General features: G+C 32.2%; 1 protein-coding gene across 1 annotated transcript; it reads left to right on the forward strand.

The window, feature by feature from the left end:
• Nucleotides 1-9,935: 9,935 nt before the first annotated feature.
• LOC130982199 (WAT1-related protein At3g28050-like) lies at nucleotides 9,936-15,725 on the forward strand. The gene is made up of 6 exons (XM_057906091.1): nucleotides 9,936-10,291; nucleotides 10,379-10,492; nucleotides 13,023-13,272; nucleotides 14,664-14,822; nucleotides 14,944-15,095; nucleotides 15,208-15,725. The coding sequence occupies exons 1-6, from the start codon at nucleotides 9,981-9,983 to the stop codon at nucleotides 15,350-15,352; spliced, it is 1,131 nt and encodes a 376-aa protein (XP_057762074.1). The 5' UTR covers nucleotides 9,936-9,980; the 3' UTR covers nucleotides 15,353-15,725.
• The last annotated feature ends 3,856 nt before the right edge of the window (nucleotides 15,726-19,581 follow it).

Here is a 19,581-nt window from a genome sequence, read left to right on the forward strand (position 1 = left end):
CTACTCTGATGTTTAATGAGAAAAAGTGAGTTTGTGGGTTGGTGAAGCTCAAGGCTCAAGAAGTTGATATAGGGTGAGCAACCAAGGAACATGCAAGGAGATAAAAAGAAGCTTTCTGCTCATTCAGAACCAAGAAGAGAAAACCAGAGTTTGAAATTTGTGTTCTGTAAAGAAGTTCCTCTACTTGGATAATACTTTCTTTCAAAGAAGCATTCGACCAATACTGAAGAACTGTATCTGAGGTTTGCAAATCTGGTTTTGGACATAGCAAAGAAGCTGCTGATGAAGTCAATCTCCTTCATGTTTTACAGATTGTGATGTACTTTTCTATGTTTATCTTTCTGTAATTTCTTGTGAGAAAAGGTACTGTGAGAAAGCTCAAGTAAAAGCCATGAGTGGAAAAAGGCTGAGTGATACACTTGAGAGAAAAGCCTAGAGTTATTTTCTGATTTCTTTAGGTATGTCTATGTCTTGTATCTTGTATCTGTAAGGTATCCCTTTCTTAGTTGGGTTAGCATTAAGAGTGAATCGTTAGGTATTAGCATAGCCAATGTCAAGTTAGGTTAGAACTTGAGTGTGAAAGGATTGGGTCAATCCTGTGAAATTGGTATATGTAATACTTTTAATTATAGTGGAAATTCCTCCATTGTTGTGGAGGAGACTGGACGTAGGTTGCATAGCACAAGGCAACCGAACCAGGATACATGCTGGTGTTAGCTTTTCTCTTCTCTGCTGTGTTCTGTTTTCTGATATTCATGAGACAAAAATAAATTGTCTCATAAATTTCTACTGCTGAGTACAAACAGAATTAGAATTGAAAGTTTATTTTAAAAGGTCATAACAACAACTTAAAAGGAAGGCATAGATTCAACCCTCCCTTCTCTAAGCCTACCATAACCTTCAATTGGTATCAAGAGCTAAGGTCTCAAGAATCAAGCTTAATCGCTTGGAGCAAAGATCCAATGGCGAACAACTTGGGCACAACCACAGTTGCCTACACCCTCACTGAAGGCCAGTCAAACAACCGGCCACTTTTCTTCAACGGAAAGAACTATGCCTACTGGAAAGAGAGGATAAGGATCTTCATCTAATCCATTGACTACAACATATGGAAGATTGTTGTGAGCGGTCCCAAGATCCCAATAAAAACAAGTGCTGATGGAGTAGTGACTCCAAAAGAAGAAGCTGAATGGAATGAAGATGATAAGAAGAAGATAGAGTTGAATGCTAAAGCAATCAACCTTCTTCACTGTGCTATCAGCTTTGAAGAGTACTAGAAGGTGTCTAGATGCAAGACAGCCAAAGAAACCTGGGAAAAAATCTAGGTTACACACGAAGGCACTAAACAAGTCAAAGAAACGAGGATTGATATGCTGCGAAAAGAGTACGAGATGTTTAACATGAAGGATGGAGAAAGCATTGATGAAGTGTTTGAGAGATTCTCAATCATAATCAACAACCTTGATGCTATAGGTACAAACTATACAGAACAAACCTTGGTGAGAAAACTCCTTAGAAGCCTCACAAAAGAATGGGAAACCACTGCCACTGTCCTAACCAAGAGCAACAACCTAAGCCCCATAACCTATGATGAGCTGAGAGGAAAACTCCTTGCCTATGAAACCACACACACAAACCCGGACTCAAAGAAAAAAGAAATAGCCCTCAAGTCAAAAGTAGAACCCAAAGAGAGTGAGTCTAGTGATGGTATTTCAAATGATGAACTCATATTTTTTGTTAGGAGATTTAGAAGAATGATGAAGAACAAGGGCAAGCACAAGGGTTCAAGCTCAAATGAACACAAGGTGGACTTGAGCAAAGTGACGTGTCATCATTGCAAGGAGGCTGGACACTTCAAGCTAAATTGTCCTAAGCTAAAAAAGGAGGACAGAGGCAAGAAAGAAAGGAGAAGAGTGCTCATGGCAGCTTGGGAGGATCTTGAGAATGACTCAAATGAAAAAGAAGAATCTGAAGGTGAAGATAAAGACTGCTTCATAGCTGGAAACAACAATCTTGATGAGGTAAATTATTATGATTTGACCATTGATGATTTACATGCTATTATTGATGATATCACTTTAAATACCTCAAAACTTCTTGACAAGTACAATGAATGCAGATCTGAAAGAGATGTGTTGAGAGCTGAAAATAATTTTTTAAAAGAAAAAGTGAAGAAAACTGAATGTGCTTTGGACATTATTGAAGAAAACAGATTTTTAAAATCCAAACTTGAAAAATTGAAAGGAAAGCACATTAAGGATCATTCTCATGAGTTAATTGTTAAAAATGAAAGATTAAATGATATGATTAAAAGGCTGAATGGTGACTTAGCAAAATTTGCTCAAAGTTCTAGTAACTTGGACAAATTACATGCAAGTCAAAGACCATTATTTGAAAAATCTGGTTTAGGTTATATAGCCAAGGAAGATGCAATTTTTAATGATTCCTCTATAAAATTTGTGGCCTTCTTCATCAAATATTAAATCCACACCAATCAAATCTGGTATTGGATATGTTCCAACGTTTGAAGAAAAATTTAATGAAGTATACACAAGTGAAACTAAACCTTCACCAAGAACCGAACCTATCTCAAATAGGCCAGGTTTGGAATTCAACTCGAAAAATGAGGTAGCTTTCAAGAAACCACCTTTTTACAACAAAACCTCATTTTTGAAAAATCCAAAGGTTTTCAAAAATTCTGGTGAAAATACTTTTGCAAAGAGGAATAATTATAACAAAAATCAGTTTGTCAAAAGAAATGCACCTCTTCCAAAAACCAGAAAATTTCAGTTAGTTAATCATTTCCAGTATGGTAGCTCATCAAATTTTCAGCAACATGCATCAGAAAATCATGGTTCTAATTGCAAAAAATTTGGTCACTCATATGAACAATGTTTCATTGAAAAGAGAGTTGTGGAAAACCAAATTTATAATGTTATTTGTGATTTCAATGCAATTGGGCAACCAAGATGGATTAACTTCAAAGGATTCAAATTAATTTGGATACCTAAGGCTACTTGAAACTCTCCATGCAGATTTGCCTAGCATCCAAGAACAAAAAAGACATTTGGTACATGGACAGTGGATGCTCAAGGCACATGACTGGAAGGTCAACTTATTTCATCAAACTAAACAAGTATGATGGAGGCTTTGTGACCTTTGGAGATGATGGTAAAGGTACAATTATTGCTGTTGGAAAAGTAGGTAATGAACAATCCACTTTCATTGATGATGTATTTTTGGTATGTGGTTTGAAGCACAATCTTTTGAGTATAAGTCAGCTGTGTGATTTAGGATATTTAGTGACTTTCAAAAGACTTGAATGCTGTGTTGTTGATGAGAAAATAAATGAAGTGCTTTTTATTGCCAAACGTTTTAATAATGTGTATGGACTTACTCTTGATGAACTAAAGAATCAAAATGTAGCTTGTTTTTATTCTAAAGAATCTGAAAAGTGGTTATGGCACAAGAGATTGGGCCATGCAAGTATGTTTTAAATAAACAAACTTGTAAAGAAAGAATTAGTAAGAGGTCTTCCTTTGATAAAGTTTGACAAAGACATCACATGTGATGCTTGCCAAATGGAAAAACAAACAAAAAGTTCTTTTAAACCTAAGGAAGACATCTCTACTAAAAGACCACTTGAGTTGCTACATATTGATTTATTTGGTCCAACAAGAACTCAAAGCCTAGGTGGTAAACATTATGGTTTAGTGATTGTAAATGACTATACTAGGTTTGGTTGGGTTTTATTTCTTGCACACAAAAATGAAGAATTTTCGGCCTTTGAACCTTTTTGCAAGAAAATTCAAAATGAAAAGGATTTAAAAATCTCCTCTATAAGAAGTGATCATGGAACTGAATTTGAAAATAATTTATTTGAATCCTTTTGTGAGGAATTTGGAATATCTCACAACTTCTCTTGTCCAAGGACACCACAACAAAATGGTGTTGTAGAAAGAAGAAATAGAAGCATACAAGAGATGACAAGAACTATGTTTTGTGAGAGTAATGTTCCAAAATTCCTTTGGGCTGAAGCAGTTAACATAGCTTGCCACATTTTGAATAGAACAATTATAAGGAAATTTTTGAAGAAAATCCCTTATGAACTTTGGAAAGGTTACCCACCAAACTTAGACTACTTGCACATTTTTGGATGCAAATATTTTTTTTTTTAAATAATAAGGATAATTTGGGTAAATTTGATCCAAAGGCGTATGAGTATTTGTTTGTAGGATATTTCACAACTAGTAAAGCATATAGAGTTTATCATCAAGATGCTAGGATTATTGAGGAGTCCATACATGTTGCATTTTGTGATACTAACTTGGTGCAAAGTATTTTGGAAGATTGTGATGCAGAGAATCAAGCTCAAAAGGATAATGAAACTGCTCAAAATCATGAAAATGAAAATTTTGGACAAGCTGAACCAGAAACTGCAACTGCTGAAAATTCGAGAGACAATTCCATTTTGTCTCATGAATCTGAAGGAAATCCTGAAGCCAACAGCCCCCAGAATTCAGTGGTACCTGAATCTGCCTCCAAGTCCACCAGACCTCGTGAATGGAGATTCTTAAAGAATTATCCTGAGAAATTTGTTATTGGAGACATTTCTCATGGAGTTAGAACTCGGTCCTCAACTAGAAAGTCCAATGAAGAGACAAACATTGTCCTTCTCTCTCAAATGGAGCCTTAGAATGTCAAAGAAGCCCTTAGTGACCCCTCTTGGGTTAAAGCAATAGAGGATGAGCTTCTTGAGTTTGAGAAGAACCAAGTGTGGACTTTGGTTCCAAGGCCAAGTGGAAAGAAAGTGACCGGCACCAAGTGGATATTTCGGAACAAGTTGGGAGAAGATGGCAGCATTGCAAGAAACAAGGCAATGCTAGTGGCACAAGGATATGACCAAGAAGAAGGAATAGACTTTGATGAATCCTTTGCCCCTGTTGCCCGAATGGAAGCTATAAGACTTCTCTTAGCTTATGCTGCATTTTGTGATTTTAAATTATATCAAATGGATGTGAAGTGTGCATTCTTGAATGGTGTGATAGATAGAGAAGTGTATGTGGAGCAGCCACCTGGTTTTGAAAATAAAGAGCATTCTAACCATGTTTTCAAATTATCAAAAGCTCTCTATGGTTTAAGACAAGCTCCTAGAGCTTAGTATGAAAGACTTAGCTCTTTTCTTTTGAAAAATAATTTTCAAAGAGGCACCACACACACAACTCTATTTATTAAGAATTCTAATGATTCTTTCATTTTAGTCTAAATATATGTTGATGACATTATTTTTGGATCAGCCAATGAATCCCTTTGTTCTGAATTTGGAAAACTCATGACAAGTGAATTTGATATGATTATGATGGGTGAACTTAATTTTTTCCTTAGGCTGCAAATTAAACAAACTGAAAATGGTATTTTCATTCATCAAGAGAAGTATGCCAAGGAATTAGTTAAGAAATTTGGTATGGAAAATGCGAAACCCATGGGAACTCCCATGCACCCTAATTCAAAATTAGATAAGGGAGAAACTGAGAAAGATGTAGATGAGACTAGGTATAGAGGAATGATTGGTTCTCTTATGTACTTAACTTCCTCTAGACCCGATATTGTGCAAAGTGTTGGATTGTGTTCAAGGTTCCAATCCAAACCAAAAGAGTCACATTTTTCTGCAGTTAAGAGGATCATTAGATATGTTCATGGCACATCCAACTTTGGTCTTTGGTATCCTAAGATTGATGATTTTTCTATAGTTGGTTATTATGATGCAGATTTTGCAGGTGATAGAGTTGATAGAAGGAGCACTTCTGGCTTTTGTTGCTTCCTTGGAAAGTCCTTAAATGTTTGGTCAAGTAAGAAGCAACCAACAGTGGCTTTATCCACTGCAGAGGCTGAGTATATAGCTACTTCTTCTTGTTGTTCTCAGCTTATGTGGTTAAAAACACAGCTCGCTGATTATAAGTTAAATGCTGAAAATATTCCCCTGCTGTGTGATAATATGAGTGCAATTAATATTTCTAAAAATCCAGTTTTGCACTCAAGGACTAAACATATTGAAGTGAAATTTCACTCAATAAGAGAACATGTTCAAAAAGGGGATATTAGCATTCAATTTGTTAAATCAGAAGAGCAATTGGCAGATATTTTTACTAAACCATTGCCTGAGGACAAATTCTGCATGCTTAGGACTAGTCTTGGAATTTTGAGTTATGATTCAATTTTTGAAAATTGCTAATGTGTTTGCTGGAGCATTTTGTCTCATAAATAGGCATGAGACAATGCTGGGCAGGTGATGAACGTTACCTTCAATCAGCGTGGTCTAGGCTTGCTTCAAGTGAAAGTTGATCTGGGCCAACCTCAAAAATTTAGATCATGGGTGGTCCTATGTGTTTCCTTAAATTCAACCATCTTTGAGTCCAAATATGAATGTTACATTTTTTTTGTTTGGTTAATTGTTTGTTGGGTTGAGTGTTTAATTTTTTTTGAAAGGGTTTCATTTAATGTTTTCTGGTCCAAAAGATTTTCAGATTTGATTTAATTTTTCAAAAGGGGTTTTCAAAATTTAAAATTAATTTTTAGTTTTAGTTTAAAATCAAATAAAATCTTTCTTTTATGAGGTCATGTCTTTTAAAGTCTTTTCAAAAAGATGATGCAGTTGCATGGTTTGTGAAAAACTTCCTTTGGGTACGGTTACCAATACTCCATCTCTTCCTTCCATAACTTATCCTCCTTCGGTTTCTTCCCACTCACTTTACTGCCTCTCTTCCTTCAAAAGCCTGTTTATCCCTTATTGGTCAAAGAATTTTATGCCAACATGATATATCATGAAGGCACTGCTCACTCATATGTAAAGGGTCGAGACATAGTTTTAAACAATGAAACTATCAGTGATGCTTTGAAGTATACTGATGTTGGGCCTTGTGCTTACACGTCAGTTAAGTGGGATGATGGTGTTGGTATTTCCTACAATGATGCATTGGCTCACATCTGTGAACATGTTTCTTTAATTGATGGCATCATACCCACTCACAAAGCCCTATGATATGAGCGTGCTCAGTTGCATCAAATGGTCAACCACATTATACTTCCTCAAAGTGGTTCATATCAAAGGGTTTCCTACACTGATACTCTTGTTTTATATGCCCTTCTCACCAAAACTGAAATTTCATTTGCATATTTGATGGTTAGATACATGTTTGACTCTGTTAGGAGTGAAAAAGACAAAGCACTTCCTTATGCCATGTTTCTAACTTGCATATTTGAGTATTTTGGTGTTGACTTGACCAATGAGGATTATCAAAATAGACATTCATATCTAAAGGGAAGTGGTGCAGTGAAATAGCAAAAAGGACCTACTCGATCTAAAAGAGTGGTTCTAGATGATGATGATGAAGAGTTCATTCCCGATGAATCTCGTCCTCTTTCCACCGAGGGCACTTTCATCTCTACTGGCCAAAAATCTGCTTTGCTGAATGTAGTCAAAGATGTTGTTCAGGAGTTCGTTTCTCAATCCAATCACATGATTGCTATGAGCAAAGAGAAAAGGAAATTAGCAAGCAAACATGAAAATTTCCTAAGAAAATCAAGGGATAGAGTGGCGGTTTTTATGACATTCATTGATAACCTTCAAAAGGATGAAGATCCAGCCACTTAAGTTTATTTTACTTCATTTGATGGACTGTGCACTGACTCTTTCTTGCAGGATTTACAGTTGATGCTTTTGTTGGTCTTACCTCTTATCCACCCTTGATGACAAAAAGGAGAGTAATAGGCTGCTTGCATTCTGAATTGCATTTGAATTGATTGATTTTGACTGCTGCTGAATGGACTATATTGACATAACAATTGAAACTTGCTGTTATATGTGTTGCTGATTATGTAGTATCCCTCAGTCAAGTTATATGTTGTAAAGTTCTTTTTGTAAGTTTAATGTAAACAGGAACAAAAAGGAAAGAGCATAAATCCAGAGAGAGCTAATCTTGAAAAGGAAAGGGGGAGCAATACTAAAGCAAAAAACATCAATCAAAGGAAAGTTTTCTAACTTAACTGAAATTTCAATCCGTTTTGGTTATTATTTAAATATGTTTATCATCAAGGGGGAGATTGTTGAGTTAAGAAATTAACTAAATTAATTAGTGATGACAAACATTATTTTTGGGCAAAATAAATAATTAGTGTTGATTAATTATAATTGCATATTACTAATTATTTATTATTGCAGACCAAAATTTAATTTTATAGCCCAAATAGAATGAAAAGCAAATAGCAAGGATAGTGGGCTGAAAGCAAAAAAATTAGAAGCCCAAGGAAAAGTAAAGAAAGAAGTCAGATGGGCCAAACGGATTGCTTAATGGATATCCGATCCAAACCCAACTCAATTTCAAATCCCTCCAATTCGGTCTCACTACCAAAGCAACGTTCTTCTCTCATCTGTCTTAGTCGAATTACAAAACTCAGAAAAGTGAGAAAGAGAAAGAGAAAGCTTTTTCCCTAAGATGATCATCAAAGAAACAAGAAAGAGAAAGTTCAAGCTTAAAACGCAAAAGTCTAATCAGCAAATACAAACTAAATCAAGCTTAGGTTAAAGGTAACCCATTTTCTTTTACATGCAACACACTTTCTTCTCTTCATCTTCAACTCTCTGCCACTCCATTTTAAGCTATATGGAAAAGAGGATTTATGTTCCTCTCTGTTGTAAATTCATGATCTCAAACATGTCATAGGGACCAAGTTGGTTTTCAAGGGTTCAGATTCGGTTTACCATTGGAAGACTTTTTTGGTTGCTATTTTATGGCTTTCGGTCAAAATGGAGAAGTCAAAAGCAAAGTTTCTACTCTGATGTTTAATGAAAAAAAATGAGTTTGTGGGTTGGTGAAGCTCAAGGCTCAAGAAGTTGACCTAGGGTGAGCAACCAAGGATCATGCAAGGAGATAAAAAGAAGCTTTCTGCTCATTCATAACCAAGGAGAGAAAACCAGAGTTTGAAAGTTGTGTTCTATAAAGAAGTTCATCTACTTGGATAATGCTTTCTTTCAAAGAAGCATTCGGTGAGGTTTGTAAATATGGTTTTGCACATAGCAAAGAAGCTGCCAATGAAGTCAATCTCCTTCATGTTTTACAGATTGTGATGTACTTTATTATGTTTATCTTTCTGTAATTTCTTGTGAGAAAAGGCATTGTGAGAAAACTCAAGTAAAAGCCATGAGTGGAAAAAGGTTGAGTGATACACTTGAGAGAAAAGCCTAGAGTTATTTTCTGATTTCTTTAGGTATGTCTATGTCTTGTATCTTGTATTTGTAAGGTATCCCTTTCTTAGTTGGGTTAACACTAAGAGTGAATAGTTAGGTATTAGCATAGCCAATGTCAAGTTAGGTTAGAACTTGAGTGTGAAAGGATTGGGTCAACCCTGTGAAATTGGTGTATGTAATACTTTTAACTATAGTGGAAATTCTTCCATTGTTGTGGAGGAGACTGGACGTAGGTTGCATAGTACAAGGCAACCGAACCAGGATACATGCTGATGTTAGCTTTTCTCTTCTCTAATGTGTTATGTTTTCTGATATTAATGAGACAAAAATAAATTGTCTCATAAATTTTCGCTGCTGAGTACAAACAGAATCAAAATTGAAAGTTTATTTTAAAAGGACATAACAGCAACTTAAAAGGAAGACATAAATTCAACCCCACTTCTCTAAGCCTACCACAACAAACCATAAAAGTGAGTATAAAAAATTAAATAATATATTATTAAATTTAAAGACAGACTAAAAACTGAAATTTAAAAAACAAATAATATTTTTGGTATTAAAACTAAAAAAATATGTATTTTACAAGGACCGAAAAAACTAAAGACAAGAACTAACATAAAAACTTTTTAAATTTTATTAGATTAATACCTTTTAATTATATTCATCTGGTTCATAGTGCGTGCACGCAGAAACCGTGGAACCAGAAAAGAAAGTAAGGTGGACCACAAACACATAAATGAATGTCCTCGACGTTCATCGTCACAGTTCACAGTTCATCACTTTCTCGAACGAATTAATGGCGACGCGAGTGGGAGTTAGCATAACCGCCGCAATGATCTCAGTTCAGTTCTTGGAGGTGGGATTGAACACTCTGGTGAAATCCGCCAATACCAATGGAATGAGCAACTATGTCTTCATTCTTTACTCCAACCTTCTCGCACTCTTCTTCCTTCTCCCGTCCACTTTCTTCTTTTACAGAAATGCCCCTCCTCCTCCTCCTATACCCACCTCTGTCCTCTCTAGAATTTTACTCCTTAGTTGTCTCAGGTATATATTTGGACTTATGGAGTAAATTAAATTGCTCTTTCGTGTTTCGACTAAGTACGAATTTCGCCTTTAACGTTTTCGATGCAGTACTACGGTGCAGACCCTGATGTACACCGGTATTGGATACAGTTCTCCTACTCTGGCCTCTGCCATGGTGGATCTTATCCCTGCTTTCACTTTCATTATTGCCATTTTCTCCAGGTTTCAATTCTCGCCACTAATCACAATTTTTGTGTTTTTTTTTTTTTTTTTTTTTTGCTGTCATTTAAATCTTGTAACTTATCTTTGCTAATTGCTTGAGTTAGACGAAAATATAGTATTGAAACAATTGAAGTAGTTTTATTTGCATAGCTTAGTTCAGTTCAGTTCGGTGGCAGAGAAAAAAACTCGTTTGAACTAGACGGTTTAATTTATGTATTGAGCACACAAATAATGCTTAATAATTATTAGTGTAACGGGCTTATTAACCTACTCTTTTATTTATTAAATGTATATAAGAATAATAAAATGTGAAATTAGTTAAAATTGAAGGATTACATGTGTTCATAACACGCAGCGGAAGAAAAGAAAGTAATCCTTAAAGATTTATTTTATGCGTAAACTTTATTCCTATAATATAATATAATAGTAGATCAGATTTAGATACCTGAGTAGTAAAAATCTTTTTCTCCTTCGATGGTACGAAGGCACTATGCGTATCCACACCGAGACGAACATTTGCTGTCAACCCCTTGACCAATAGACATCTGATCTAAATTGAGAAACCTCTTGCAACTCTTTGCACACCATAAAATTCTTCTCTAAGAATTAGGCTCACATACATTTATGTGCGTAGAGGTAAAGGAATAAAATCCTTGTGTTTTATTCTCGTTACTTTCCTGTACTCTTGACGTACATATATATAGTATGAGATTTGTTATTGATTTTAAATTTGAATTCTCAATTCAAATTTAAATCATATCTTGAAATTCCAAATCTGAATCCTTCAAATTTTATGAATCATATCATAACTCAATTTGAAAACAGAATCAGTTAGGATCTCATCCAAATTTAGAAATAGAATAACTAATTATTCTCAAATCTCATTTAATATTCTCAATTATCATACTATTATTATATTTTTGGTGCTAGCAAAAAATATAATAATATTCCATCTGAATTAATATAATTATTTATTTGATCAAACTAAAATAATAATTAAATAATTCTATAGCAAATATTAGAACACTCGTTAGTGTGTGACCCCATAGGTTCAATACTAAGCGGGTAGTAAATTAGTCATACTAAATTTACTAATCAAGGTTGGCGTCTAGCAACACTCCTCAACGACCCAATAGTATGAAGTAATATATTTTTACTAAGAACCTTAGAAGAACAAAGTATAATTCCTTCCATCTTTCCAACTCTTGGTTAACCCTTAGAGTATGGTTTAATTGTCAAACTCTAACTTGTTACCATTATTATAATGAATTGTGAATGACCTAAGAAACTCATTTCTTCATTCATTCAATCTCCTTGGCCAAGGTTTTATTCATCTCAGTCACTATAATCATAGAGCTCAAACTCTTTACCGAGAGTTGATGGATTCCTTATTGACTAATCATTAATTCTACAAGTATCTAAATCATACCCAATATCCATTCAACTAGCACCCTAGGGTATTAGGTGTCCGGAATCAAAATATAATAAATACATTGTTAATTACTATGACAGTCGCAGGTCAAAGGAAACTCTATTACTATGTTCATCTTGAGAATATCCTATTGACAAATATACGGTAATTATAACCATTAGGAATTCTCAAAGTGAGTCAGTTCAATGGTTATATCTCTATATGCACCATCTATATATATAATTTAATAAATGAGATCTATTAATCTTCATCCAATGAAGACCATTATATATATATTGATCTTTCTGGATTATTAATGTCTTTTTTAATAATCCTATGACCAAGAACAATTTAGATTAAATTATAAAAGATTTATCTCTCAATATTATGATCACTATCACAATGATAAATCTCTAAATTTAATCAAGGACCTTATTATATTAATATTTTAATATAATAACAATAATAAATTATTTAACACATGATTGATTAGATTATGGTCATACTACTTATTCCCAACAAAAATAGTATTCAAATATTATAAAGAACAAAATCCATTTTATGGATATTAAAAAAAAACTATGCATTAAACTTCTCCCAATTCTTATTATAATAGTAGAAACTTAAAGATTTACTTAATTTTAGATTATTGTAGACTACACTCGATCATCATGTCATATTTTTTTAAAGAGCAATGTCAGGGGCAGCAATTTTGGTATTTTGTAACCATCAATAATTTTTTTAATAGTGTGAGATTACATCCAATGATGAGAAATCACTCACTTTTTTTTTTATGGTTAAGTGCTGGCCAGAAAACATAAAAGTTGCTTGTCCCCTAGATTTTTCCTTTTTTAAATACTTGATTTGTGATGAGACTTCTAAACACACTCATGTCTTTACTTCTAAGCAACTACAACCACCATCCATCGATAACTTGTAAAATTGATTTGAGATTGTAGATGACTCTCTTGGTCAACTAATTTCATTATTTTATGATTGAATTCCCTGTTTATTTTTTCCTTAATATATACATATTTAATTTAATCATTACATGAGAAGAAATTAAAGAAAAGAAATTTGGACTTAATAATTAACATAACGATGTGGGCTTGCAAGCAGGATGGAAAATCTGAATATGAAACGACATAGCAGCTATGCAAAAATTATTGGGACAGTGGTTTCCATTGCAGGGGCATTAATCGTTACCTTATATAAAGGGATGCCAATAACATTAAGTGGTACTAGTGGTTCCTTGCCAAATAAAATTGGAACTAATTATCTCTCAGCAGAAGCAAACTCAAACTGGATTCTTGGTGGTTTTCTTCTTGCAACTGCTAGCTTTTGCCTTTCAATCTTGTTTGTTGTTCAGGTAACTAAGCAAATTGCTATCATCTAATTATATTATCCTATTTAAATGGTGGACGTTAAAGTCGATGATGATGACTCGTCTGGTGCAATTTGCAATTATATAACACTAGCTCATGTTACTATTACTAATTGAAGAAGTTTTCATGGAAAACAGAAATTCTTAAGGTCAGTACTATTTTGACCTAGCTAGTATAAATACTAAATTATTTTCAATAAATAATTTTACTAATTCATGTGTGCAAATTATGTAAGAGCAAATTATATTAACTTATGTGTACAAACTCGGATAAATATAGGTACAAATTATTAGGTTGGCAATGGGTAGGGTAGGGTAGGATTTAGATCCAACACTAACCCTAACTGCAGGTTGAGATTTTTATATAAACTCAATCCTACTCTACCCGCAGGTTGAGAATATTTCAACTCTAATCAAACCGGTTCTTAATCCTCGGGTTACCAAAAAGATGCAATATTATTATATTGCAATTCCTACAAACTATATGTTTTTTGTGTGCAAATTTTTGTAAATATAAATATAAATTATTGATAGTCAAATATTGATTTTAAATAATAATATTTGCTGGCTATATAGCATTACTGTATAGAAAATATACAAAATTTATGTTTTAAATATATTTATTATACATCTATTAAAGTAAAATATTTAGAAACTTTTACTAATAGTAATCTTTGCCTTTATGACACATATTAGATAAGTTCTTTAGTTAAATCTAATTTTACGAGTTTAATTGTGATTTATTCACAACATGTAAATATTTTTTCTAAATGTTGAACTAGTACATCATCACTAGATCAATGTATCTAAGTACAAATGATATATTATGTACTTGTATTTAGATTTATTGATCTAATTAAGAATGCATTCAATTTTTTAGGATGGCAGATAGATAAAAACAAATTAACAGGATAAACCAAAGTTACATGGATGCTCAATCTTCAAGATTGTACATATGCAGTGTCTAAATTTTGCAATCTGTGAATTTTAGTCACTTTATCAAACTTTATGCCAATCCAACCATTAGATAATTATTTAGGCGTCTTATAAGTTTTAGGATGAACCAATGCACATGCACTAGATTCTGTATTATGTGTTGGGAGATTTCCCCCTTTTTCTTAAAGTATACAAAGATAGCTAGCTAATTGGTTGGACTAATTAAGAATATATGACAGAAATTTAAACGAAAAGTTAAAAACTATATATAAAAAATTAAAAGTTCGAGAATCTTACTAAACCACGCTTTGAAAATTTGAAAACTAAAGAACAATAAAGTTCGCATTATATTATAGGATAAATAGAAAACTGCCCTTGTGAATGGCTGTGTTTGCAGTACTTTAGAATAAGTATTATTTTATTTGGCTTTAATTTTGCAGACATGGATTATCAAGGATTATCCTGAAGAATTTGTAGTAACAACGACAGCTTGCGGTTTTGTTGTAGTCCTATCCGCCATAGTAGCCTTGTTTGCAGAGCATAATAAAAAAGCTTGGATACTTAAGCCTGATATGGAATTGGTATCCATATTTTATTCGGTAAGTACAAATTGAAAGCTATATCATTGAAAAGAGTTTAGGGGGATATTTGTAAATACTTTTAAGAAACTATGTCATTATTAATGTATATATATTAGATTATATAATGGTTGGTTTATAGGCAATTTTCGTGGTATCAATACGAAGCGTGGTGACAACATGGGCATGCCGTAAGAAAGGGCCAGTGTATGTAGCCATGTTCAATCCTTTAGCAATGGTCGTTGCTATTGCTATGGGTATAACATTTCTTGGTGACACTCTTTATCTTGGAAGGTATATACTCTCTCTCTCCTAATTTTTAGTTAGGACTATATATATATATAAATCATCTTGAACAGTGAATTTATTACTTAATTAATTAATTACTGCTATATATTTTGTGCAGCGTGATTGGTGCTGTTGCAATAGCTATAGGATTCTATTCTGTGATGTGGGCAATGGCTCAAGAGGAAAATATGGTAAAAAACAATGAATTTGTTCCATCTTCAACAGCACCTCTGTTGCCCAAAAAGAGCACGGATTGTACATAAATATTCTTCAATTTATATTTGTAATAAGGAAAAGTCTAGGAGGCCAGCAATTTTATTGAATTTTGGCCAGCATGTAACCAGCAGAGGAAGGTGAGCCATTGGATGAAATCTCACACCAATCTCACACCATCAAATCATCATTGATGGCTAGTTGATGGCTAACAATCACAAAAATTGCTAGCCCCCTAGCATTCTTCTTGTAATAATTCTCACACGTTTTTTTCTATATATATTAGGAATACTGTTTTCTATAAGATCATTTGTGAATAAGCATATATTTCTTTATTATTAATTGCATCGTGAAATTTATATTAGATGAGTTTTATATCTCATTTACTCATAAAAGAATGTATGATATACAGATATAGAAACGATATTATAGTGATACTAGATTTTCATCCGAAATTACATTACGGGAATATAAATTTTTTAAAATTATGTCAATTTTATTCTGATATTATAGATTATAGGACAAAAGATTTTATAGAATCAAACTACTTTTACAAAAAGATCATAGAGGACAAAAGTCTCCGTTGGCTAAAAAAAACAAGATTTCCGTAGATAAAAAATTAAATTATAAGATTTTTAGTTATTATTTTCATTTGAAAGAATTTGATTTATTACTAATAATTAATTTTAATATTCGTTATCTAAAATTTGAAACGATTTAATTTGTATACTTTGACTTAGGTGTTAAGTTTGTTACACAAATACAAATAATTAATTTTTATGCTTGTTATTTAAAAATAATATTTTTTTCTATGTATATAAAAATATAATTAGCTATTAGCATAAAAAAATTATATTGATAGTTATAAAATTAACTCAAAATTAATTTTTTAAATAATTGAATCTTGATTTAAATTTTAATCATAATATTAATATTCTCTCTAAATTATATTTAATAAATATTTGAAAGAAGAGAAATAAAAATATTTTTTAGAAAAATAAGTAATAAAAATTTAAAACTAAATGAAAAAAACTAAAAAAACATTTATATAACAATAATATTTTTTATTTGAATTATATTTTTTTAATTTTATTTTTTATAGAACAAAAAGATAGAAAAAATAGAGAATGAGAGAAAAGAGAGAGAAAGATAAAGATGAAGACAGAGAGAGGGAGTTTGTTAATTTTAAAAGAAAAATTTTATTTTAATTATAATAAAATATATCGGGTGACATATTTTAATTTGTCAAATTACTAATATAAAATATAAATTATATATAGAGTGGGAAGAGTAGAGAGAAATAGAAAAAAAAAGAGAGAGAAATATGAGAAATTCAGGAAGAGAGTTTATTAATTTTAGAGAAAAATATTTTCTCTCAATTTTAATAAGAGAATGTTATGTGACACATTTGGTTATTAAATTAGATAATAATATATAAATATATAATAAATTATATATAAAGTGAGAAGGGTAGAGAGAAATAGAAAGAAGAGAGAGATAGATGAGATAATTTAGGAAGGAAATTTATTAATTTTGGAAGGAAATATTATTTCTCAAGTTTAATAAGAGTGTCATGTGATACATTTTGTTATTAAATTAGATAGTAATATATAATATAATATAATATACAATATAGCTATATTTTAATTTCAATTTCAATATTTCAATTTTAATTTTAATATAATTAAAAAAATGTCATGTTGCACATTTTGACTGTCAAATTTATAATTAGTCATTGATATTGATAATAATATATAAAAGAGATAAAGTGGTTGAAGAAATGAGAGGAATAGATAAAGGGAGAGGGAGGAGGGGAGAACACTTTAATTTTGGAGGAAAAAATTTGATTTTAAATACAATGAGGAAATGACATGTAGTACATTTTGTTGTAAAATTAGTAGGGGGAAGAAAGAACTCTTTAATTTTGAAGAGAAAGATTTGATTTTAATTGTAATGAGGGACTGACATATGGCACATTTTGGTTGTAAAATTAGTACGGAGAAAGGTAGAAATCTTTAATTTTAAAGGGAAAGATTTGATTTCAATTGCAATGAAAAAGTGACATGTGACACATTTTGATTGTAAAATTAGTAATATACTAATATATAATAGATTTTTCCCAAAAGTTTAAGCCTTTAGAAGATGTCCATGAATGATTATATTTTTAACACATTTTCAATGATTAAACTTTAGATTTTAAATCATAAAAACTTTATTACTATGTCATATCAATATCTTTATCATCATCGTTGTTATCATAAAATAATTTTTTTGATACAAAATTTAATAAAATAAATTTTATTTTAATCTAGAAGCAAACACAATTTTACAATAAGGATATATATATATATATATATATATATCATAAAAATAATTATAAAATATACTCTATTTTTAAAAAAAATAATAATTAGATATTGATCTCTCTAATTTTTATTTTTTACACTTTTTTTCTTTTTTCTTTTAATTTCAGATTCAGATAAGAGAAGCATATCTGCTAGGGTTTTTCATCCAATTTCAATCATCGCCATTCTCTCATCCTCTTCCTCTGCTGTATTTCTCATTCGCCAATCCTCACCGCCGCAACACGCCTCAGATGACGCCGTAACCTACTTTCGTCGCCGCGCAACCTACTTCCGCCGCCACCGTGCAAGACGCTGCCTCAACACTTGAAGATTAGTTAGTCATTATGCCTTTTCAATTTATGGATGTCTTTTCTCTTCCTCTTCCTCTGTCGTCTCTCTCGTCCGCTCATCTTCGCAGCACAACCGTATTAGCTAAAAATGGATGTGCATGTTGGTTTTGATATGTTCTGTCCTTGTCTTGTTGATTGCATGAATTGTGGGGAGTGAGGGACCTACATTTAGAATTTTTTCCGCCCCTTCACTTTCTTGGATTTGATTTGCAATGATTTTGCAGGAACCGGAGTGCCAAAAATCTGTATGGTTATGCTGCGGAGGAAGCTCTTGGGCAGGATGGAATTGAGCTGATTGTTGACTCAGGGATTTCGCCTTGGCTGATGATACTGTAAGGATAGAGTTTCTCTCCGCCATTGAATCCAATGCGCCACAGTTTCGCGTTGTCTTCTGACACCGTAAGCTCGAAAAAAGATTGAGAATTTATGTGATTTTTGGTGTTAGAGGTTCTGCTTCAAACGAAATCTAACTCTTTTCGATGTTGAATTTCAGTATTCTTAATTGTTGTTCTTTTTAACTGTGACTGTGAATGAACTATATACTTTGCATTATGAACTATCACTCTGTAAATTCTGATTCTAAGACAATTTTTGACTTTGTACAGTATATCTTAGATTCTTAGTTAACTTGGGCGTGCTATATGATAATCTTTCCCTAATTAATGTGCAGTGCAATGGTTATATGGTGTGGTTGTGTGCAAAGAACAAATGATTGTGCATTTTAAATGGGAAATACAATTGATGTGAATCTTTATGTCAATAATTAGAATTGTTCATCCATTCAGAGGCTCTAATCTGTGGTGGTTTGAGTTGTGGAGGTCCTACTCTTTTCATGCTGTATTTTTTGAATGCTACTTGAAAATGTTTTACAGAATACGGAATACAGAAGAAAGTGAGAAAAGGACACTACAGAATTAAGCATATGTTCTAAGTTATTTGCTCATGCTCATGTCTTTCCAAGGTGATTGTTGTAGTCAGAAAATTCTATTTTTGTTAGTGATTTTCTTAGTCTAGAGACTTAAGAGAGATTTGCTGACATGGGCAAATGAATTCCTTGGTTGTACTAACATTCATATGATCGGTCCTCTTGAACCCTTTGGTGGCTATTGCGAATGCTGCTTAGTTTTAGAATTTGCACTTAATTAGAGTGTGTTTAAAAATTTTAATGAGATGGAATTGAATTGAATTCTAGAAAGAATTGATATGCAATTCAATTCTCACCCCACTTATTAAATTTGGAATAAAAAGAATTAAATGAAAAAGGAATGGTTAAAATATATGTAATGTTACCTTATATTGAGGGAAGGGAGAAAAGAAAAGAGAAATGGGAATATTTGAAAAATCAAATTATGTTAGGATTAGTTTAGATATTTTAACTTTAAATTCAAATTTCATTAGGTTGGATTTGTAATTTATCTTGGGCTTGAAGATGAGAATTAAAATTCTCAAAAGAGTTTGAATTCATGTAATTTTTATGTTTTAAAAGCAAGAAAAAGAATTTAATTCTCAAAAAAATTCTAATTTTATGCTTTCTAAACACATTTTTAATCTTTATCCTTACTTATACCCAAAAAAAAAATTCTT

The sequence above is a fragment of the Arachis stenosperma genome, chromosome 5, assembly GCF_014773155.1.
Source record: "Arachis stenosperma cultivar V10309 chromosome 5, arast.V10309.gnm1.PFL2, whole genome shotgun sequence".
Classification (NCBI taxonomy): Eukaryota; Viridiplantae; Streptophyta; class Magnoliopsida; order Fabales; family Fabaceae; genus Arachis; species Arachis stenosperma.